This window comes from Ambystoma mexicanum, chromosome 13 (genome assembly GCF_040938575.1).
Source record: "Ambystoma mexicanum isolate Mex_15411 chromosome 13, UKY_AmexF1_1, whole genome shotgun sequence".
Taxonomy (NCBI): Eukaryota; Metazoa; Chordata; class Amphibia; order Caudata; family Ambystomatidae; genus Ambystoma; species Ambystoma mexicanum.
In genome coordinates this window covers 712,826,676-712,850,717 of record NC_090938.1, presented here as the reverse complement: position 1 = coordinate 712,850,717, position 24,042 = coordinate 712,826,676, and the positions used below count along the sequence as shown (strand labels likewise).

At 45.6% G+C, this 24,042-nt stretch overlaps 1 protein-coding gene across 8 annotated transcripts in view; it reads left to right on the top strand.

Moving 5' to 3' along the window:
* The window catches only part of LOC138521770 (butyrophilin-like protein 9), a 379,874-nt gene that overhangs the window by 49,797 nt on the left and 306,035 nt on the right, over nucleotides 1-24,042 (top strand). For 5 of the 8 annotated variants that reach the window (XM_069634842.1, XM_069634841.1, XM_069634840.1 and 2 more), the window contains 3 exons: nucleotides 5,301-5,429; nucleotides 6,587-6,724; nucleotides 8,625-8,645. In XM_069634842.1, coding sequence (XP_069490943.1) covers nucleotides 5,301-5,429; nucleotides 6,587-6,724; nucleotides 8,625-8,645 — 288 coding nt within the window. The remainder of the gene's footprint in view (nucleotides 1-5,300; nucleotides 5,430-6,586; nucleotides 6,725-8,624; nucleotides 8,646-24,042) is intronic. The other 3 variants (XM_069634844.1, XM_069634843.1, XM_069634838.1) reach the window with 1 other exon arrangement.

Here is a 24,042-nt window from a genome sequence, read left to right as displayed (position 1 = left end):
CCTGAAAACTACATCACAAATACTTGTCCTGGGCGACTTCAACCTGGGCTACAACAACCCCTTAGATAAAAATGCAAGTATCATTGCTAACTCTTTAACCGACCTGGGTCTAACTCAAAGAACGCTCAAACCCACCCACATCAAAGGTAGAAGCCTTGACTGGCTAGCAGACTACAACTGCACTGCAAACATCAAATCCATCCTACAGCAACCTTGGACAGACCACTTCCTTGTGTCCTTTGAATTAGCCACTTCCAGACCTATCCCGCCAGCACTTATCATGACCTTGCCCTGTCCCACAAGAAACAAAAAGAACATCACAAAGGAGAAAGTGATCCCTGCCATCTTACCCACTCTCAACCAACTAACGGACCAATCAGATCCCGAAACGCTGGTCGATGAATACAATAAAATCATGTTAACCACTCTTGACAGCATTGCCCCTTTAAAACTTAGACCAAGTAAACCCAAAGCCCACCTAAATAAATGGTTTACCCCGGAACTAAAAGATTTACGTTTCCTCAAAAGGAGCTGTGAAACAGCATGGAGGTCCTCCCCCTCTATAGACCATAAAAAAAACTTATGGAAATCTCCACCCGGTACAAAAAAGAAATTTATCTGGCGAAACAAAATTCGTATAACACACGCATAGCAAATGCCAAAGCAAACATGAAAGAACTGTTCACCATCCTCAAGGAACTAGAGTCCCCTAACCCCATCCCAGACATAAGTTCCAAAGACAAAACTTGGTGCTCGAATATCCAACATGCACTCTCCAACAAAATAATAACGCTCCAAAACTAAATATCTAAGAAAAAGGACACCCTTAGCCAACTATCCCAGCCTAGCAACGGAAATACCGTGCTACCTTCCAACGAACTGGATCCCATTGTTCGTTTCACGTTCTCCAGAACTACTACCCTTGAGGTTGAGAAAGTCATCCTCTTCCTTAAGCCATCTAATTGCCAGGGCGACCTTTGCCCTGACCAGCTTATAAAAGATGCCGCCAGAGATCTCTCCCCATTCATTTCGAAACATGTCAATTCCTCTTTCGCGACAGGTATTGTTCCGACCAATTTAAAACAATCCTGGGTACTCCCTTTGCTCAAAAAGCAAACCTTAGACCCACTCATTCCGACGAACTATCGCCCCATCACGACAGTTCCGTTCCTGCTCAAAATCTTGGACAAGATTGCCTACAACCAGATTCAAACATTTTTGGAATTACACAAGCTCCTCGGAGCACGCCAGTCTGGATTCCGGCCACAACACGGCACAGAGACAGCCCTCATCGACCTTAAGGCACAGATTGATGTCCTGCGAGATAAAGGCAAAATGGCTCTCCTCCTGTTGCTAGACCTCTCGGCTGCAGTTGACCTCGTGGACCACAGAGTACTTTACAGCCACCTAGACTCAGCTGCGCACTTCTCTAAAGAGGCCATAACCTGGATAGAGTCCTTCCTCAGCGACAGGACGATGAGTGTTCTCGCCCTCAGCAGCAACCGACCCGATCCCCATACTATGTGGAGTCCCTCAGGGCTCCTGTGTCTCCCCCACTCTATACAACATATTCACTAAGCCCCTTTTTGATGATTTGGACCATCTTGGTATCACCTACACGAACTATGCAGACGATACCCAGATTCTCCTCCCTCTTTCTGGGGATTACAACAAGGATTTGGCCTTGGTGAATAGGGTGTATATCATCATCCAGGCATGGATGGCTTCACACGGTCTATGCCTGAATGATGATAAAACAGAACTTATCATCCTGGGGACCCATGCCAACCTAATAAAACTAGGCCATGACTATGCCTCATTCGCGATTGATGGAAACACCATCAAGGTGTCCTAGGAAGTGAAGACGCTCGGCTTCTACCTGGACTCCACCCTCTCATTCGACAAACAGGTGAAGTCCTTGGCTTCAGCCACTGCTTACACCTGCAAACTCATTAGAGCTGGCAAACACTTCCTATATAACAACAACTGCATGATCCTAGACAGAGCCTTAATCTTATCTCGGCTTGATTATTGTAATGCCCTTTACATTGGTGCTAACAAATCCATCATCAATAGACTACAAACCCTTCAAAACAACGCCTTGAGAGCTGCTCTCGGCATGCCCAAAAGATCACACATATCGCACATCAGGCCCCAAAATAACTGGCTTTCCACCCTGAACAAAATACAACTAAAATCGGCATCTCTAGTTCACAAAGCCCTAAACAATGCCGCTCCTAGCTATCTCACCGATAAATCCTCTAAAAGATGCTCTACTAGACCTGCAAGAACTTCCAATGTCAACAGCCTCATCACACCTAGATTTAAATTGTCCAAGGCCGGAGGAACTAGCTTCCAGGTCCAAGCAGCCCAACTCTGGAACTCACTGCCACCTACCTTACGTAAAGACCAGCCATTTCTGAAATTCAGATCTAAATATATCAATCTCCTGAAAGCCTCTGACATCTAGCTGATCAGTACCCACCCAGCTCCCTTACTCCCTAGAGTAGACTGGCTACATTTCTGAGCAGTCATGCTAAACACCTCCCGGTTACCACTCTATCCCACTTTCACCTCCTTGATCTGTGCTAGTTAGCCTGATAGTGCCTATTTAAGCTAGTCTCGCCCTACCACTAATCGACCTCTCTGGTCTATGTATATTGAGTCTGGCTGTAGCCTGCTACTATTTCACCCTTATTCTGCACGCCATTGTTCAAAAGTCTAATTTTTTACTTGTCAGCATGCTACATGTAAAATCCGGTATTCACTCAAATGTAACCTGTATATAATTGTACATACATGCACATCACTACACACTATTTGTAACCTGTACATTACTGTATATTTATGTTCTTTGTTGTATATTATCTGTAACCTGTAACCTAAGCTTCGCATTTTCTGTACTGCTGCGCCCGGTAACCTCTGGGTCTGGTGCACATTACAAGTGATTAAAACAAACAAACAAACAAATTCACTCGATTAAATTTACAACAGATACTTAATTTCGATTGTAGAGCAGCCGACACGTGTTTCGACCAATCAGGTCGACCTCAAGATTTAACAGTCCTGTGAATTCTTTTTTAAATGCGATACCATAAATGGTGAATGCAATAGAAAAGTGCAGCAGTCGGTGTCTGAGGGATGAGATGTCATTAGGTCAATGCCCAAACATTTTGCTTAGTCAATTGAGAGCTCCTATATAGGGTTCTATCCCTCTTTGGAGACTTGTGTTTCTCGCTCATACACAAGGCACCAAAGAGGGATAGAACCCTCATATATACACGAACACATGCCATTTAGCGGCGCGACATCAACAAACATTTGTGGGAACTTCGGAATCTTAATACTTCTTGATTCACAGGAACTAGGATCTCTCAATTGACTAAGTAACATGCTTCGAAATAAACACAGGGTGAATTCAAAGCAAAACGCAGCCCCAGGCCCCAAAAAACCCAAGCAGGCCTGTGTTGTGGAAGTTGGACAGTAAAAATGGGGATGATTTAGGAATTTTGGATTTTCGAACCCCCGCCCCCCACTTAAAGGCCTGTGTTGGGGAAGTTAATAGTTTAGGGATTTTTCTAGTTTAGGGACGAGGACACCCCTCTTCCTTAAAGAAGTCAGGGTCAATAGGACAGCTAGGATTACCCAATTAAGTTACAGGCTATAGTTTTCAGCGTACACTGGGAATGAGCTTTGTTAATTTCGAATTTTAACAAAAATAACCCCGGCGTGGAAAAGAACCCACCAATGAAAAGGAATAGGTTAATTAAATAGATCCCCCTGCTGATCTTTTGTTGGACCATCTACTTACTTTTGGAAATCTCGGGCTTGGCACCTCAGGGACTGAGCAGCTTCACTTGTAGGGGGAAAACAGGATTCTAGGCAGCACTTCAGTCAATTGGATCCCCCATCACTTCTCTCTTTCTGGCTCCAATGAAGAATCACAGCCTCTGTTTTCCTAGCCTCCCCAGCAATATTTCCCCCCAGATGGAACTTCAGAAAATGTGAAATATTGTGGGGCTGATTCATGGAATTTGTGAAACAGGGATTTGCAGGCAGAACGGTGCACAAATCCCCATTTTTTCGGCGCACAAATTCCATGAATCAGCGCCACATTATTTTACCGATCATGGTTCAATTTGCTTTTGGACAGTGGATTTCTTCTTTCTTTTCACACAGCATTGATTTTTAAATATGGCAGCTGAAAGTACAGGGCTGTTTACTTCAGTCATTAAGAAAATATATTTTTAATGATCTGTTTTTATGCTGAAAAGTGTGTCTGAGGTGTCATAGTGCGCCACCTTTTGATGGGTGGCAATTTGAGTGAAAATGCTGCAATTATGTGTTAGCTAGCAATGTGCTGTGCCTTTCCAATCTGCATTCTGATTACATTTTCTTTTCAGCTTTCTCTGGATTTCAATTGCAAAAAGAGACCCACATAGCCTGCCTTAATAGGCCCATTTTCAGTGTGAAGGTTCTTAAAGGTTGGCAGGTCATTTTGCCAGTGGGCTCTTCAGTTATGTTCGTTTGGGGTCTTTGATTAAACCCCACATGTCAATGGCTTACAGGCTGACTTCCACAGCAGCATCTTCCAGCCAACCATTCCTAATTCTGCCGGCACTCCACTCCTTTGAACCCATCTCCCCGGGCTTACTCTTCACACATACATACTAACCCTCCCCAGCTAGGAGGCAGACTCACGATTTTGTTTAGACCAAAATGTCACCCTTTGTCATAGAATTGTGCTTTCTCCCTTTTAAAATATCCCTCGCCCCAATTCAAGTCAATGTGCAAAATTAATTCTCCCACTTTCTATATCAAAATCTCCCTCTTGGGTTATCTGAAATGTTGGTATGGACCCCTGGTGGGCGGCTCTGAAGCATTAGACCACACCTGCAAGGCCATTATGGGGGGATGCTCAACTTGTTTGCTTTTCTTTTACAAAGCACCAAACCGCACACCACCATCCTTAGCAAGAGCAAGAGGTGGTAGGTGAATATGGGGGGGATGGTGCTATGACATTGAACAGTGGCTGAGCCAGGGGGAGGGCAGGTGGGGAAGCCGCCCCCCCTGGTGCCCTATCAGCTGCCCCCTGGCACCAAAAGCTGCTTCTACTACCGACATGGAAGTCCAATTTCTCACATCACCTTTGCATCAGAGTGAATGGTTTCTACTAGACGTTTTGCGTCCATGTAGGTTCATCTGTTTCCCTGAGACTCAAAGAATTAGTGTATGAATGCATATCAACCTATGTTTTTCCCCCATTGGTAACAGAATAAAAAAACTGATATCTTTTACAGAAACCTTTTACCAGAGAATCTCCCGCTGTGTCGTTTCCTGCACTCTCATCGGGCTTTCCTTTGCAATAGTGTGGGGCTGCTTAATAGCGATGACGATTCATCTGTTCAGGAAGCAGACGTTTGACAAAGGTAAGCAAGCGCAGAGGGTGGGCATGATTGTGGAACCAGGGGATAAACACCTTATAAAAGTCCAGACTGCACTGTTTGCCTGTATCTCATAGGTAGAGTGAGAACAGCCTTAGACTGGCAACATCTCCAGCTTAATACTGCCACACTTGCCAGGTGTCGGGTACCCTCAATGCCTGCTGAAGGTCAGAAACCTTATTTATTTATTTATGACCGTGAGCCGAAAACATGGTTACTGGGAACTGCTGTTTCTGGCCGTTCAGCCTCCCATATACCGTTCACCTCCTTCTGGAAGGCACCCCCTCGCACAAATCAAGCACTCAGTGCACCCCCAACTCTACCACCAGCTCTTGCCACCTCACCAATCTCCTAAAGTAATCTGGACACAGCCGACAGGATCCGTCTTGCTCAGCAGCTACACCCAGCAAAACCCTGACCCATTCCATTCACAAAGCACATCCAGCCAATCCTAAAACATGGTCTGCTCCCCTACAAATAAATCAACAATAACCTCTGCACCGCTACCACTAAGCCACGTATAACCCCACCTTTTTGCCTGCAGGACCAGAGGCACAAAGAGGCTGCACTAGAAAGATCCACTGGCACAACATGACAAGTATCTGAACTCCCGCATGGCTCTGCATGGTCACCCTGCATGGTCACCATTGCATGCGTGCATTGCAAATGTCACATGGCAAGGCAGAAAGCTTCTGTGAAGGTGAAACTATATAGGTGTAGGCCAGGCCGTTTTCGACAAAAGCAGCATTTTTGTGCCTCCCCCAACACTGCCAGTATGCATGACACCAGACCCAACTGCTACTGGCAACTGTAGTTCTCAGTGTTGGTGTCTTTCATAGATTTTGATACTTGAACATGCCTTACAGGAGAGGCGTGGCTGATGGGGCTGTAGCCCCCGGTCTTTTGATTGTAGCCGCGGATAGAAGCTCAGGAGCTAAAACCAAAAGACTAGCTAGCCCGGAGTCCCGAAATCCCCGACATTAGCGTAGCCCCAGATCTCCTCCAGACCTAGCAACACCCCTGCCTCACAGTCAGGCAGATTCCTCAGTACATAATGCAATTGCATTGTAGTTCATAGAACAATTTTAACCTGTAGTCGAACCATTTCACGGTGGTCTTTTTTACCTTTCGATCAATCACAGGAAGCTGCCTAGGCTACAACCCTGGAAGCCATTCATTGAGCATTTGTGTTGTAAGCTACCATTCAACGTACACCCAGGCCTCGTGGGGGACGATGTGCGGTTCACACGTGTATCAATGCTGGGGAACTATAGTTACAGGTAACACATTTCTCTCCAGCATTAGCGCTATCCTTTCCTTTGCTACATTCTGCCATAGTTAGAGATGTGTTCCTGAGAAAATACCAGTCAGCAAGACGGAAAATTAGACTGAGATGGCAGGAAAGAAATACAAACCTGTGGGAGATATAAACTGTAAATCTCTCAGTCCAAAAACACGGTTCAAGAGAGAAAAGCTCAGACAGCGTAAGAATCTCAGGCACTTAATGCGCAACAAAGCATCTGGAAATGGCTTCCAGGGCTGGTGCCTTAGCCTCTCCCTTTCATTGGTCCATAGTTGGAAGGACCAAAACGATGTGGGTACGCTATAGATGAACAGTGTTCTGTGTACTATTGTCATTATGTTATACACTAAACAGGCACTTTTTGTCAGACAGGTTCTACCCCTCTATGCTATCTTGGAGCTTCTTTCATATTCTCACTGTGCGTGCACGCTGCTTCCTAGTGCTAGGAATCAGGACCGTACCCAACACTACCCATGAGGCTGTGCCCCCTTTCCTAGTGCCACGGCGTACCCTCCAGTAGCTGTGAAGGCCGCTTGTAGGTGACACTGGGCTTGTTTCTGCTCAGTGTTGCTTATCATTCTGTTTAGTTTAGTTTCTTGGGCTTGTTGAGGCACTGGATGTGCTTGTTTGGAGCTTTTTTGGGCCCATTTTCCAGCAGCTGCTGCGAGTAACAGCAGTTGTTGGAAAGTGGGGCAGCCCCCTATGCAACAAGGCAGCGATTTAAAGGGGGAGGAGAAACTAGAAATCCCAGCAGCAGATTTAGAGGGGCGGGACGCAGTGACCAACAGCCACTATCCTGAAGCCTGAACACATTGGCATGATAAAATGTGGCCATCTTGAAATTGGATCAACTTTGTTTGATTACAAAGGAACCCGAGGTCTAAACCATGTTAATACATTATCTATTATTCATCAAGATAGTGGAACAAATATTAAAATTAAGTAATGGGTTAAAAATCTCTACTTCATGTGAAATAATCCCTTGACCCGTTTGCCCTTATGGGATGTGCGCCCTCCTGCATGGAAAGATGTTGTCTGACCTTTGAAAATAGTTTGAGGCATCAGTGACTGAAAAACATATTAGAAGTAGCCTGAAGTTAGTTTATGAATGTATGTTAATCTAGTAGTAATTAGAAAATGTATGATATTGAAGGTCTCAAGCTCAAGTCAATTTCTAATTGAGAAGAAAATAATAATATATATTACAATTAACTTAATATTAATGTATATTGGCACATGTGACCTATAAATGAAAAATGGCAAATAAATAGCCCCAACCCAACAAACTATGGGGTCAGAAGACCTAATCATTGCTGTAATTTAAATCGCTGTGAACTCTTCTGGCAGTCTTGTGTTTTTTTGCTGACCGCTGTACTTTACATTCTGAGACATGTAAACTTATACTATGAATGAGAAAATCAATAGAACAGGGGTCGAACACCTGCGGCCCGCCAGATGTTGTGGACTAGGACTTCCATGATCCCTCAACACAGGCTATGCCGGTTAGGGCTGAGGCGAGTTGTAGTCCAGAGAATCTGGAGACCCAGTGGTTGCAGACCCCTGCCTAGATGGTAAAGTGCTGCTGGGTATTGAAGTCTGGTGGAGGACCTCATTACTGATAGTGTGGAGGAGAGGGCCCCCCGGATGACTGCCCCATTGCTTCTCACGTAGGCTACACATGCGTATGTGTGCATTTGGTTAGCCATCATCAAAATTAGTGAAAATACAGCACAATATCTTTGAACATAAAAAAAATGGTGTCTGCCCCATTGAGCGCAATGACTGGAAAATGTCTTTGAAACAGAGAAGATGTTTTTTTGCTCGCATATGACATACTGGACTGTCTGCCTGAAATAATTTTTCTTTTCTTCTTACAGATCAACTTAACCAAAAAATAAGTAAGTTACCTTTTTTTTCCATTAAAAACTGTAAATTATTAAATATTAGGCAATGTACACAAGTACTTTTATCAAACAGGGACTTGGCCAAGCCCTCATAACATTTAATGGCCATTATGCACACACGCATGCTAGCACCTCCTAACTTGACCATACTTCAGACTTGGCTATCTCTGAGGGCTTTCAACTGTCAGCGCGTTGGGACCATACCCACGGAGAAAGGCGCTATACAAATGACAAAATGAAATCAAGAACCGCCAACGGCTTTACTCATTTTGATGGGAGCGGATGCAGGGAAGGTGCATGAAAATTGGACATCTGCTTCTTTTCCACACACACCCACATTCTGATCACCTCCACATGCAGCTCCACTGCCACCAGGATCACCACACTGATTGCAGTGGAATGAGCTCATTTGCATGGATTGTATCAGAACATGCAGCAACCCACGTACTAAATTGGGCAATAGCAGATTCACCCTATGTGTGCAGTGAAGGCCATGCAAACTGTGGGAGAACTAGGGATCCAGTGCCCTTCTCCGCACAACTGCGATGAATTCCTGATCTCATTCAACCAATTATTGGGCTACCATCATCATGATGCTGTAAAAAGAGTATCCTCTCCAGTTCCCCATAACCGCATTCACCACATTTTACAGTGGGATTTTTCACTGCAGTAGAATGTGGTACATGGAGGCAGGTTAGTGGAAGCGGGTGTGGTAAAGGACTGGGAGTACGAGGTGCTGTTTTCCACCCGCCACAAAAAACAGTGACATGGGAACTGTAGGGAAATGTCAGAGCTCTGTAAAAAACACACCAAAACTAAGCACTGTTTCCTGGACCACCGTGGTTACTGCCGTTTAGTTCTTCCATTCAAGCCCCTGATCCACATTTTTGCAGCAGATGCATACCTCGTGATGGGAGATTACAGGCCACAGTTTCTTTTTTATTCCTTTTTTTTCAAGACTTTATTTATACATTTAATACTTTACATAAACAATAAAACATAATACAATATACAGAGAGATATTTATACAAATACAAAATAGTAACCTTATCCATAAAAGAATAATAAAAAAAGGATAGAAGTTAAGGTGAACAAAACAGAGAGAAGGCAATAGAGAGCGAAAGAAACAAACAAGATAAAAAGAGTAAAATTACAAAATCAAGAGAAAGTAAGGTCTCTGGGATACGAATAAATAACTAAGCATAAAAATCATTAAATGCACCCCAAATCCTCTCATATTTGTCGAGTTGGTCTTTTGCATTAAAGGATACTTTCTCTCTCCTAGACAATAGCTACAAACTCTGCAACCAATCATCAACACTGGGGGAAGTGTCACTTTTTCCAAAATTTCAGAATTTGTTTCTTAGCTAGAAGGGATATATATATATATATATATATATATATAGCACATTTTGCTGTTAAACAGCCCCATACTTAATGGAATTAAACCCAACACACCAAGAAGTGGTTCTCTAGGTATAATTAAATCCATAATGAGTTGCATTCTCTGAAAAACACCATCCCAAAATAATTGTATCTTTCCACGTAACGAAAGCATATGGAGTGTGGTGCCCACCTCTCTTTTACAATTCCAACAAACGTCCACATTACACAATTTGTATCTTCTCGAATTCCATGGAGACCAATATAGATATTGGTTAATCCTTTGCTGTGTATACCTCAAATCTAAGTCCACTTTGTATTTATTGGACCTGTACATATGAGGATCCATTAAATATCGGACAATGAGCTATTCAAGTCAAAATCCCAATTCCTACTACCACATTGTGAAGTTAACTGGGATGCAGGAGGTGTAACCAACTTATACAAAGTAGATGCAGACAAGGGTATGGTTTTGGAAAGAAGCAAAATTGCAGGGCATGCATTGTGGCATTCAATGGTGAAACTAGTACATCAAAATGATCCCGTAAAGCATTATAGTGGTAAAACTCAGATGTTTTCAGCAGGAACTCCAAATCAACCATATTCTGACCATCGTGGACCTGTCCAATCCTCCAAATACCCGCTCTTTGCCATGAAGACCATGACAAAATATCATTATTCTATTTCACTGCCTGGTTCTTCCATAGACTTGAATCTGCACACAATAAAAATGTCTCATTCCGGATCTCATTACATTTATGACATTCCGCACACAAGATGTTTTTTATAAAAGGTGGAGTTGTAGCAACCAGTAACCTTTTTTTTTTTGAAAATCGTAATCCATTGGTTTTTTAGGTTATAACATGAAACATTACAAATCAACTTTATTCTTCTTTGCACAATTATAACATTAACCCGCTCCCAGCTCACCCCCCCTCCTGCCGTGGATCGAGGTCAGGTGTCCACTTTGTCTGGCGCGCTCTTGGGAAACAGTCCATGGAATAAACAGTCAATTATTTGCACATTCGAATCTTGGGCTCGTCTTCATTAGTCCTGTGAGACCTATGTTGTATGTCACATCAGTTGTGAATAATACCGTTCCTGGTGGGTTTTTATGTTTGGGTGATGCCCCATGTATGACGCTGTCATTTCAGCCCAGGCGTTCGTATCCTTCAAAGAAGGGGAACCATAGTTCCTCAATGTTCACTTTGGATTCATCGATCAAGTGTGTTAGCAACTCAATATCATAAATGGCCCAGAATTTAGTGACCCATTCTTTTTCTCCTGGCATGTGTGGACTCCTCCACTTCTGGGACAGGCAACACCTAGCTGCCACAAACATGATCTGCAACATATGACCCTGTGTTTCCCCATGGTTATCCCCCACTTCAACACCAAAGAGGAGGAGCCAAGGGCAAAGGGTCCTCTCCACTCCATCCACCCCTTTTATCCAGGACAAAATCTCCCCCCAGTACGTCTGGACCACTGGGCAACGCCAACACATATGTATGTATTCCCCTTTAACCTTCCGACATTTCCAACAGTGGTGATCATATCCCGCCTTCATCCTGGCAATCCTCTGCAAGGGATAGTGCCACCTATGCAACACCTTTAGAGTCCGGTGTCGGTACTGGAGTGAGGCTGTGGAGCGGCTGGCTCGTGTACACATTTCGGACCACCTTTTGGCATCAATTGCCCCCCCCCCAGGTCCTTTTCCCATTGTATCCGTGCTGATGGAGGGTCTTCTGGAGCCGAGAGTAGAAGAGAATTGTAGAAACGAGATATCACTCCCCTGGGGCCTCGGGTTGAGATAAACATTCTCTCAAAGTCTGTCAGGTCCCTCGTGAGTGCTTCCCCATGAGGGTTCAGAAAGTACTCCTTTGAGCTGGAGGTAGCAGAATGGTGATAGACTGCCCAACCCCAGGGCCTCCTCCAGATCTTTCAGGGGTAAAAAGGAGGCCTCCACCCAGAGCTGGCCTGCCCTGCTAAGGCCGGCCTCGTACCACTTTTGGAATGCTGCTGGTTCGGCTATCTTGTCTATGAATGGCGGGGCCCAGATGCAACTCAGCGGAGAAGGCCAGGTTGTGATCGATTTATAATAACCCCCTTCCCTCCACACCGACCACAAAACCCCCAGCACCGGATGGTGCAAGACCCTTCTAGGGATGCGCGATCTGGGGACCCATAACCATTCATCCACAGTGACCGGGGCGAGGACTTTGTTGTCTAGCTCTACCCATTGTTTTCCTGTTCCCGGGGTGAAGTGATCTCTCAACACCCTTAGCTGGGAGGCCTTATAATATGTCTCAGAGTCAGGGAACCCCACCGTCTTCTTTGGGCCTGATAAGCACCTCATAGGAGATCCTGTGTCTTTTGCCCTCCCAGAGGAACCGCAGGAGGACGCGTTTAATTTCCGTTAGGAATGTCTTGGGTACCTGCACTGGGAGCATTTGAAAGAGAAATAAGAATTTGGGGGAGAATCACCATTTTTACCAGGTTCAGGCGTGCAATCCATGAGAGTCCTGATCGTGCCCACCTTTCTATGTCTCTTTAACCTCTGACCAGAGCGGGAGAAAATTCTCAGGGAAGAGATCGCCGGGGGTTGCATGTCACTTGGACGCCCAGGTATCGGAACCAGTCTCTCTGCAGCCAGAAGGGGAGCCCCCCCACGTATTCTTCCTCTATGTCTGATAGGTTCCCCCCCATAAAGGTCACTGATTTCCCAAAATTTACCTTGAATCCGGAGAGGTCTCCATAACTTGTTAGGACCTGGAGTACCAGGGGGACTGATTGGGATGGTTTTGTGAGGTAAAGCAGTGTGTCATCAGTGAACATGCTTAACTTGCAGTGTGAGTGACCTATCCGCACCCCACCAATTTCTTTGTCTCCAGTGCGTATATTAGGGGGGAGAGGGGACACCCATGTCTCGTGCCTCTCTCCAGGTAGAACGCCCTTGATTCTATCTCATTAACCACTACCTTGGCTGTGAGAGTGGAGTACATTGCTGACATCCAGCCCCGCCACCTCAGTCCCATTCCCAGATATGAGAAAACCTCCCCCATGAAGGCCCAACTGACCCTGTCAAAGGCCTTTTCTGCATCAAGGGCCAGCAGGAGGACTCCCTCCTGGCGGACCACTCTTGAGTTTAGTACATGGAAAGTCTTTCGCAAGGTTGTGAGATCCTTGCCTGTTCAGTGCAAATCCCGCCTGGTTGGGGTGGATCAGACGGGGAAGGTATCTCTCGAGCCTGGTCGCCAGGATTCTGGGGAAGATGTTAGCATCCAGGTTTAGGAGGAAGATAAGCCTATATGAGGCACAGTCTGTCTGGTCCTTGCCAGGTTTAGGTATTACAGAAATTAGGGCCTGCAAGAATGTTGGCCGGATTGAGTTTTGGTTTCTGATTTGGTTAAATAATTTGGCCAGCGGTTTCGTCAAAATGGATTGGCATTGTTTATAGAAATCCGGCTTGTACCCATCCCCCCCCCCGGGGCTTTACCTGCCTTTAGCCTCTTGATAGCGCAGTTCACCTCTTCCTCTGATATTTCCTCTTCAAGGCCCTCAAGCTCCAGATCAGTCAGTGGGGGTAGGGGGTTCTCGGCCAAATATGCCTGGATCTTTTCCAGCGACTCTTCCCCTGGTTTGGTGTAAAGGTCCCTGTAAAAGTCTGCGAAGCGTTCTGCGATTGTCTCTCTCTTTTTGCATTAATTTCCCCTTTTATCTCTGATGGACTTCACCCCCCTCTCTGCTCTGCACCCCCTAGCCCTGCGTGCTAGAAGAGTCCCAACTCTCTCCCCCGTTCATAGTATTTTTGTTGTGTATACCTCAGTTTCTTAACCACTTCTCCTATGAGGATTGTATGGAGTGCCTGTCTTTTTGCTTGCATCTCCACTAAGAGGGCTTTTCAGTCCTCCCCATCTAAGTTGAGTCTAGCCCGTAGGGTCCTCAGTTCCTCTTGGATCCTATTCTCAATGAGACACCTTTCCCGCTTACGTCTAGAGCCCTCGGCTATCAGGAGACCCCAGAATGTGGCTTTCGCGGCCTCCCACACCATCACCATGTCAGTTTCCCCGTTATCGTTTGTTTCGAAATAGACTATCATTTCCTTCCTTAGGAAGTCCTTGAAAACCGGGTCCCTTAGAAGCAGGTCATTACAGAGCCATCGGGAGGATCTCGGGGACACGGGAAGTGACCAGTTTTCTACCAGCAGTTCGTGATCAGACCACGTTATTGCTTCCACTCTTGGGGACTCGGCCACCCCCCCCTTTCCTCTGATGTCAGTAGCAGGTTGATCCTTGTGTATGTGCAGTGTGGGGGGAGAAGAAAGTGTATCCCCCAGTCCTGGCCATGCTTTGCGACATACATCCACCCAGTAGTGTTCCCTTAGGAGAGATTGTAGGGCTATGTTGTCCTTGGTGCCTCCCTTCTTCCCCGCACCTTTCACCGACCACCAATCCAGTTGGGGGTCTAATATGAGGTTGAAATCTCCACCAAGTATCATAGCCCTCTCCACCCATTCATCCATCACCCCAAAAATATGGGTCAAAAACCTTATCTGGCCGGAGTTGGGTGCATATAGAGTGGCTAATGTGATTCGTTCACCCTCACAGGTGCCCTTAACTGCCAAGAATCTCCCCCCAAAACCCCTCTTGGTCTCCACGTCCGTGAGGTGGAGAGCTTTGCCCAAGAGAATACCCACCCCTTCCTTCTTATAGCTTTTATGTGTGGCCCAATAATTACTTCCAATTTCCTTTCCCTTTATCGCCGATTCCTTCCCCTATTTATAGTGGGTTTCTTGTAGAAAAAGGACCACTAACTGTTGTTTACAGAACATGTTTCTAGTCAAAGTTCTCTTGTTCTGAGAGTTTTATCCCTTGACATTCAGCGTGCCTATCTTTCCTTCAACCATTGTCATCATTCATTTTGTTCTCTTTGTAAATCTCTGTGTGTTTCCCACCCAGAGCCCATTGTGTCATGTAGGGCGATGGCTCGATCCTGCTGTTCCCCTTCCCCCACCCACCCCGTAACACCTCTAACCCCCCCCTCCCCTCCCTTGTTCCCTCCCTCCCTTTCCTCTTTTCCAGGCGTTCGTCTTCATCCCCCAATTTTCGTCGGGGTATTCAATGAACCACCAGGGATTCTCCCCCATCTCTGTTTTCATGTAAGGATCCTTCCCACTCTGAATATGTCAAAGGGGCCCCAAGACGAGATCTCATGGGTCCCCCCTGCTCCCTTAACCCCCATCATTAAAGTTCAAACTTGGCCACGAGCCCTTCACCACCCTAGTAACCATTTTGAAATCAACAACTGGCAGCTTTACTATAAAAGCGAGCCTAGTGCCAACACAGCGTTTGCCCCTGGTGCTTTGGGGCTTTCAACTTTCACCCCTCCGGCGACCCCACCTGAACACAAACAACACACCCCCATGGCTGGATAGTGATTTAAGAGTCACTTTAGGTGTCCCTCGGAGGCCGAGGAGGGGTGCCTGGTTTTTTGGAATTTGCAGGACCCTTTCACCTTTGCTTTGCCTCTGAGTGTGTCTGGGCCACTTGGGCTGCAGGGAGGGTCCCGGCCGTCTCCCTCGCGTCCTCCCAAGGAACCGTCCCGATCTCTTAACAGGTCCTCTGTGACTCTCTGAATATCTTCTTCAGACATGAGATGATGTTTCTCCCCCTTCCATTCGAAAGCCAGGTAGAAGGGGTGTCCCCAACGATACCTGACTCCCTTCTCCTGGAGCCATTTAGTGAGACTATTTCCTCATCAATAGAGTGAGTGCCGAGAGTTCCTAGAAAATGGCTACCTTAGCCTTCTCTAGGATGTTGTCCTTGTCCCTGTAGTAGTGTAGCCGTGCCAACACCGAGCAACGGCCTCTGCCTCCCCCTCCAGCTCAGTGGACTCTATCCAGCTTGATCTCCTCCACTGCTTCTACCCCAACACAATAAGTATAATGTCATGCACCTTGCCTTCAAGGCCAGTCGGGCTCTCACCGCCTGTCTCTGCCAGACCAAATATGTGCAAGTTGTTTCTCCTCTCCCTATTTTCCATGTCGTCGACCTTGAATCTTAGCTCTTCCTCGCGATGTTGCACATCTATGAATCTCGCCTCTATCTGAGTTTCCAGGAGGGCTGTGGAGAGTTGGTTATTTTTGACCCCTTCCATGCGGTCTTCCAGAGAGGCCACTTTTGTTGTGAGGTCTGCCAACTTAGCTCCCATATCTGTTCCTATCCCCCTAATTTCCTCCAGGATCATCTGGATATTGTTTTGGATAGCCCCGATGTCCGGGGCTGGGGTGGTCGGGCCTCCGGAAGACATCTCGCCCTCAGCTAGGTGCAATTGGTATTTGGAGAAGGCTTCCTTCCAGCTCATGGGAGTCGTGCCTGAATGGGGTGAGGCTGCCACCCTATGTAAAGCGTATGGCGACAAGAGAGCCGCCTGCAAGTCCGTAGGTGTCTCCTCAGTGATGTTTCAATGGTGTCGGAGGTCAAGACACCACGTCTGTGGGTGGCAGCCTCAACAGTAGGTTGGTTTCTCAAGAGGGCCATGGAGTATTCGTATGATGCCCGTGTTTGGGTCTCCACAAGTGGGTTACAGTCTTTTTCTGGGACTACAGCGATAGCAGGCGAAGGCACAGAGCACTCCTGGGAAGGTGGGGTCTGAGATAAAGGTGCGGGGGCACCGACCAGTGTGGGCGGGGGTGCCATTTGCAGTAGACCTTGGAGTAATGTTGTCCTCAGTCTAAGCGACGCACCCTCTTGGGTCTGGTTCTAAGGATTGTATCAAGTGTTGTCCTGATGGGGGTCTCTACTCGCTGAGCTTCCTCTCTGCAATGTGGCCCTGATTGTGTCTCCCCAGTCAGCAGCGGTAAGGGTGCGCTCCCGCGACGGCCCAAGCTGGGGGGACACCACTGGAGGTGTGTGGCCCGTTGGCGATGGTGCTGGGCCCTAGCAGCTGCCCCATGGCCAGCAGGATATGTATGGTGGGGGTCCCCAAGGACAAAGGCCCAAGTCCCAATGTGCATTTAATGGGCTCCTGTATGGGTGCTCAACTGTTTTATTTCACCAGTGTCTTGGGGGGGTGCCCTTCCCCCCCTCTGGGTGGTGACAGCTCATCTATGGTCCAGGTTGCCCCCACATGTGGTCTGTGGGGGCCTCAGGTGTCCAGGTTCCCTCTGGGACAGCTCCCGGTCCCCTCCTCACCTTATGTGTGGTATTCAAGGTGTGGGGCCATGTGGCCACGCTCCCGCATTGGGCCAGGCGGCGGCGCCTGCTCATGTGGAGAGGGGGCCACCTAGCGGGCGGGGACGGCCCCCGTGGACCCGCCTCTGTGAAGTAAAGCAGCGGGGATGCATCCGGTGCTGTGGCCCCTCCACGGCCCCAGGTCTTCACAGCCGCTCCCCGCGCGGCCTCGACTTCCCGGGCCCCGCTGTCCGCAGCCCGAGGAAGAGCGTCACCCAGACCAGAGTGGCCCCACGAGGCGCAGGGTGTCCCCCTCGAGTCCCGTCTCCAGGCAGTCTCCTCCACCCGCACGTCGTGAGTACGGGTGTAGCGCCGCCCGGCCCGCACTGTTTAGTTGAACTCCTCAGGTCCAGTCCAGGTGCAGGTGTCTCAATACGCTGTGTGGAGCGTGGCCTTGGGGAGGGGTGCTCCAGAGTCTCGGCGGTGTATCTCAACGTTGGGGGGACCTCTGAGCCCCGGGATTGTTGCGTGTGGTGGGTTATCGGTTCCTAGAACGTGATCTCACCTCCATTGGTGAGATGGGACCCTTTCTCTGTTATTTCTTCGCCGTTTTCCCGGGGCTGTGTGTGGAGCTCATGGCTCAGGCAGCCATCATGCCTGCACCCCTTGCTGGCCTCCAACCGGTAACCTTTTAACCATGAACAGAAGGGCATTCAGGGGGCTGGGCGAGATGCAGTCTCTCAATTTTTATCCAACCTGCACAATTAATGTGATCAGTCGCCAACCAATGATGCAATATGCATAGCGTAAATGCAGTGTGATAGTGTTTTAGGTCAGGATAACAAAACCAACCTATATGCACTGATTTATGAAGGACGTCTTTTGGGATTCGTGCCTAGTTTCCTTCACCCCACATACATTTATTCATGGATTATTAATACTTAATAGGTTATTAGAAAGAGGCAGGGGATGCATGCTAAAGATATTTCAATTTTTTTTGAAGAATAGACATCTTTACTACATTAACTTTCCCCCATAGAGTCAATTTTAACTTCTCCAATTTACAGCAGAGCATGTCTATTTCTGTAATTTTCAGCCAAATGTTATATGCAAGCAAAGACTCAATCTCCCTATTTACATGAATACCACATCAACAACCCCCTATGACATGAAGTGGAAATTTTTTCTTTACAACATTAACTTTATAATTTGAAAAGTTACCAAATTCCTGTAATGTCAATAGAAGCTCTGGATATGATCGCTTCGGATTTGAAATCAGGACCAAGAGATCATCTGCATATAAAAGGACTTTTGATACATAGCTCCCAAATGGGATACCCATTATATATGGATGGTTTCTAAGCATAATGGCAAGAGGTTCAATAAATAAATCAAACAATAGCGGGGACAGAGGGCAACCCTGCCTAATTCTTCAGAATCCGTAAACACTGAACGACTGCCATTTACAGCTATGGCCGAATTTGCACCTTCATATAATGCTCTAAAAAGTCTAAGAAAAAGTGGTCCACAATTTATTTTAAGCAAAACTTGATGCAAAAAAAACAACTTACCCTATCAAAAGCCCTTTTCCGCGTCTATACTGATTGCTGCATATGCCTCAGCTCAGTGTCTTTTTAGGTAAATAACATCAAGCAATTCACGTAAGTTATCACTACTATTCCTTCCACTTACAAAACCTGTCTGATCATTATGAACCACCTTCGGAAGCAAGACATTTAATCTTTTTACAAATATGTTCACCAGAAGTTTCACATCCACATTCAAAAGCGAAATAGGCTGGTAGTTTTCACATAACTAAGGATTTTTACCTGGTTTGGGTATAACCGTTATTAATGCAGTCTGCATTGATTCAGCAACTGCTTCATTATCTAAAATCTCTGCATATAATTTTGCAAGAAAAGGCGTCAGGATATGATTAAAGGTTTTATAACATTTTAATGGAAAGCCATCAAGGTCAGGGCATTTACTGTTTGCCGAAGTATTGATTGCGTTTTCAATTTCCTCTATTGTTATTGGCGAATCCAGACCTAGTCTCTCTTGTTCATTTAAGCTTGGCATTTCTAATCTCTTTAAAAAACGTATTAATTTCCAACTCAGAGACTGTTTCATCATCCTTGTATAATGAGGCATAATATTCACAAATGTCTACATTCTTTCTCTTCAGCTTTCCCCCTTTATCTACAATAAAAAGTACCTGTCTATTATTTTCTTTCTGGTGTATACGGCTTGCTAACAAGGCCCCCAACTTTTCACCCTTTTCCCCAAAAGCCTGTCTAGAATAAAATAGTTGCGTTTCTGCTTTATGATGGAGTTCACAATCCAAGGCTTGTTTCGCCTGGGTCAAGGTCAACATGTTCTTATTAGGGCAGTCACAGTAACGTACCACACAGCCTGTAGATTAACCATAGCCTTTTCCCGTTGCTGTTTACGATATGACTTCAATGCATCCCATATCACTGATAGAGTCCACTGAGTGCAAATTATCCTTCATAAACAGCGATATTTCTGTTTCTATGTGCTAGACAAATTCAGAATTTGAAAGCAACTGTGTATTCAAACGCCACTGTTTCCTAGACCTCAAACCACAAGCAGTCTCATCCAATGGCAACATAATAGGAGCATAACCAGAAATTACAACATCTCCAATTGAAGCATTACCAATGTCCCCACATAAGCTCTTACTAACAAGGAAAAAAATCAATACACGAAGACGTACCATGTGCTATTGAATGAAAAGTGTATTTTATGCTCTCTACATTAAGATCTCGCCAAATATTATGTAAATCCCAAAAATCCCTAATAATCTTAGAAGCCCTTTTCTTGCTTTCAACTCAGTTTGGTATTCTACAAAGACTGGTATGTATTATTGTTCTAAAATAAATAAATCGAAGAGCAGACCTGAGGCATGAAGGAAGTGGTCATTCGGGTGGCCTCCTCTGTAAGCTATAAGGTTTAGGTGGGGGATTTCTTCACACGTGCCCCCTTACCTTTAATAAATCATTGTAGCTGGGTCTTAGCATTCTGAAAGGGATAATGTGGAGGCGCAAACAAAAAAAACAATCCATCAGCTCTATAAAATATACCAATATAAAAACTGCCATTCAGAAGAACTCCAGCTAACGGGGCATTTGGAAAATGTAGTCATGCACTGTGGCACAGATGTGGTGAACTGTGGCGGCCTGAGCAATTAATCCACAGTCACCTTCTAATGAACTCATAAGACAATCGAGGGGAGTTGAAGCATTTATTCACCTCTTGTCCTCTTCTCCACAATAGATATATCGGGGCCTATGCTTCATTTGTAAATGAGATCTCTTTTATTCAAACAGACCAATTTTGGGGTATGATATTTTCAGGAGAATCTCTTTGTTATTACTTCATCTGTGTATTTTATCTGGAAGGAACTGGAGAAAACAGTTTGTATAGCCTAGTCTGACATGTGTACTGCTCCTTTTTAAGCAACTGTGATGATATTCTCATGGGTATACTATTTTCTATTGTTTTAATGTAATGATAGATCGATGTTTACAATTGTGGGAAACCTGGGGGGTATTCTCCCATGTAGACCTCGAGAATCCTCTACTAAGGAGGCCAGTGGATGGCCATCGCTCTTGGATACCAACCCTGGGCGTGGACGAGCAAGGGAGGATCACCTGGGTAGGGGAGTCGGGGTTGTGTCCATGGGAGTACCCTAGGTGAGATGAGATATTCCAACGTGGGGGTGGGCAAGGAAGAATATGTCCTATTGTCCCTGATCCAAGAGGAAGGCACATTTTTTAAAAAAATGTTTTTATTGTATATGGTTACAAAAATTAACCTTTCACAAACAGATAACATATTTTTTTCTAAAACTATACATAACAACCAAAAACTTAAAACTAAATCCATTACAGATAAACCAATTTGTCTCCAACCTTGAGCTCTTACAGAGAATAAGCAGAGAAGAGGAAGAAAAAAGAAAAAGAGGAGGAAGAGGAAAGAGAAATAAGGGAAAGAGGAGGAAGAGGAAAGGGAGCAAAACAGAGGTGCAAGAAAGGAGGGCTTCGACAAAAAAGTCAATTATCCGCAGCTTCCCCTCCCGATAGGAGACATATTGAGCGCCAGTCCCCCAAAAATGCACTTGCCAAGCTTTCACAGATGTAATTTACAGTCCTCCAGCATCTTAACTACCGCTATTGTCTTTTGTTGGGATTGGCCATTAAATCAGACTTTCCCAAAAGTGATCGTGAACCCATAAAGTTGACTCAGAGGCAAATCTGCTGAAGAACTGTTGTCTAGAGCTTCTCGTGCCGTCGCACTCCATCATCAGATGTTTGATGGATTGGTTTTCTGGATTAGCACAGATCTGACACAAATTCAATGCTCTATCCCCCAAACCTCTTCATGCAAGAATTTCCCCAGTATGCAAGATATTTAGTCTTAATCTCAGGAATGTATTCCTTACTCTCCAATCTGGGTACTTAATTAGATATTTACTGAGGAAACCCAATTTTCTTTCTGATATTATTAGAGGATTCGGGTTCGTCCCTGATCTTATTTTTTCAAGCGTCTGGATCCAGTCCATTTCCTCCCATTTGTTTTGGCCTTTGTTGGATTGTCCTCCATCAACTTTGTGTCTATGTCCGCACTCTGAAGCTTCTCCTTCACCAGCAAGTCAAGCCTACACAAGTATTGAGAGCTGCCCGCCTCCAGATGTTTTCTCATGTCTGCGTATAATGAATGATCTTGGGTTGTAGTGATGCGATGTTGCAATACCATCAGTTTCCACCCTGCTTGACATTTTACTGATCTGAGGCCCAGTTCAAATCTGAGGTTGTCCATGGATAAGCTCATAGGGAGACCCAGGGCATACTTCCACAAAAGACCTTCCCATTTTTGCCAGGACGTGTTCCATAGCAGTGGTTTAGCTTCGAGACCGTATAGAAAAACAAGGATAACTTTGGCCTGATAAAATGTAAGAACTGGTATGATCGAAAATTTACCATATTTCCAAATTATTCTTTTCATCTGGGCTGCTAACGGTTATCAAGATCCATCTCTGCCTTACAGATTGCTGGCATGGCATAGATTTTATGCCCTAGGTATACCAAATCCTCCAACCTTGTAATTGCTTCCCCCCCATTGACCACTTCGGGAATGCAATTCTTTTGTTCTTTTGCCTAAAGACCAGGACCCTGGATTTGTTTGAATTTATGGATAGCCCATTTTCCTCTGCATATTTATGAACGCCGTTGAGCAGACGTTGCAGGCCGATGGCCGTTTTATCCAAGACCACGACATCATCAGCGTAGGCCAGCCGGTGTATTTTCTTTCAATTTAAGGCTGGACTGGTCAACGCAAATGGTGCTAGAAAATCCCCCATGTCAGCTATATACAGATTAAAGAATAGAGGGGCCCCTAGACAACCCTGCCTCACCCCCCAATTTACTCTCACTGGTTCTGACATGTGGCCCTCTGCATCTAGTCTCACTCTAATGTCGTTTCCTTTATGAAATTCAATGAGCATCGCCAAGAGCCCATCTGAAATACCTTTTGCTCTTAACTTCAACCAGAGCCTTCCCCTATCCACTTGGTCGAAGGCCCTTGAGAAATCAACCCAGGCACCATACAGTTGTTCTCCCCCCTTTGCTTGTGTTTTTTCGCTCAAGAGGTTGAACACCATACCATTCACTACAGTTGAGAGCCATCTCCTGAACCCTGTTTGCCACTTAGACAGCACGCCTACTCTTTTTTCCCATGCTTCCAATTCCCCCAGCAAGATTTTCATAAAAGTCTTGCTGTCGATATCCAACATGGCGATGGGGCGATAGTTTCTCGCCGCCTCCCTGTCGCCCCCCTTGAATAGTGGGATAATTGTAGCGGTACGCCATGAAGTCGGCAGTTGTTTCTTCACCAGGATTTCCCTGAAGTGCCAGTTGAGCAATTTGGCCCATAAAGCCGGACTACCCTTCAATACCTGATAGGTCAAACCATTAGGACCTGCCGCTTTCGAGGAGGAGCCCTTCAGAATAAGATTTTCGATATCCAAAGCATTGAAGTCAAGACACCAATCAGCCTTTGTGTTATAATAACAGACTGTACTTTCTGGTTTTCCAAACACTGTATTTAGGTACTCAATCCAATCGCCCTTGGATACCAAGTTACATAGCTGGGTTGTTTTTCCACCTCCATCTCATGCATTGTGTCCCAAAACCCCTTTGAATCCCTCTTGCCCAGTACATCTAAGATGTGCTCCCCATCCTGTTGGAATCTTTTTATATTCCGAGCCACTGACCAAAGATTATGTGAGTTTTTTAGCATTCTAATTTTTGCTTCCTGTTCTATTTTGGAGAGAGAGGACTCTCTTTTTATGAGTCTTAACCTCCTATTAAGATCTTTTTTTTTTGCCATTGTTTCCTCGTCATAGACATGCCGGTGAACTTGTTTGAGCCCCCCCCCCCCGTTAAAATTCGAGGGGCAAGTTTGCCAAATGAATTTAATAAAGCTTGTGGGCGAGCAGTTCTCCTTTTGAACATCTTCTGACAAGGCGAACAGCCTTTAATTCAAATTTGCTCCCCCTGCCTTATATTTAAATAGGCGAACTTTGCCCTTCCTGGCAACTCTCCTCCGAGTATTGACTAGAAAGGTTTCTGATGTTATGTCTGGGAAAAATAATTCCAACCTAAAATGATCACTACCACCCCCGCTTTTATGTTTAGACTTACTTTATGTTCAAAAAGACCATCAGACAAGAAAAGATAGTCCAATATCGAGGCAGATGTACCCTGGTTCCTGGTGTGCTTTGCTGGGATATCTCCTGGCAGGCTCCCGTTTGA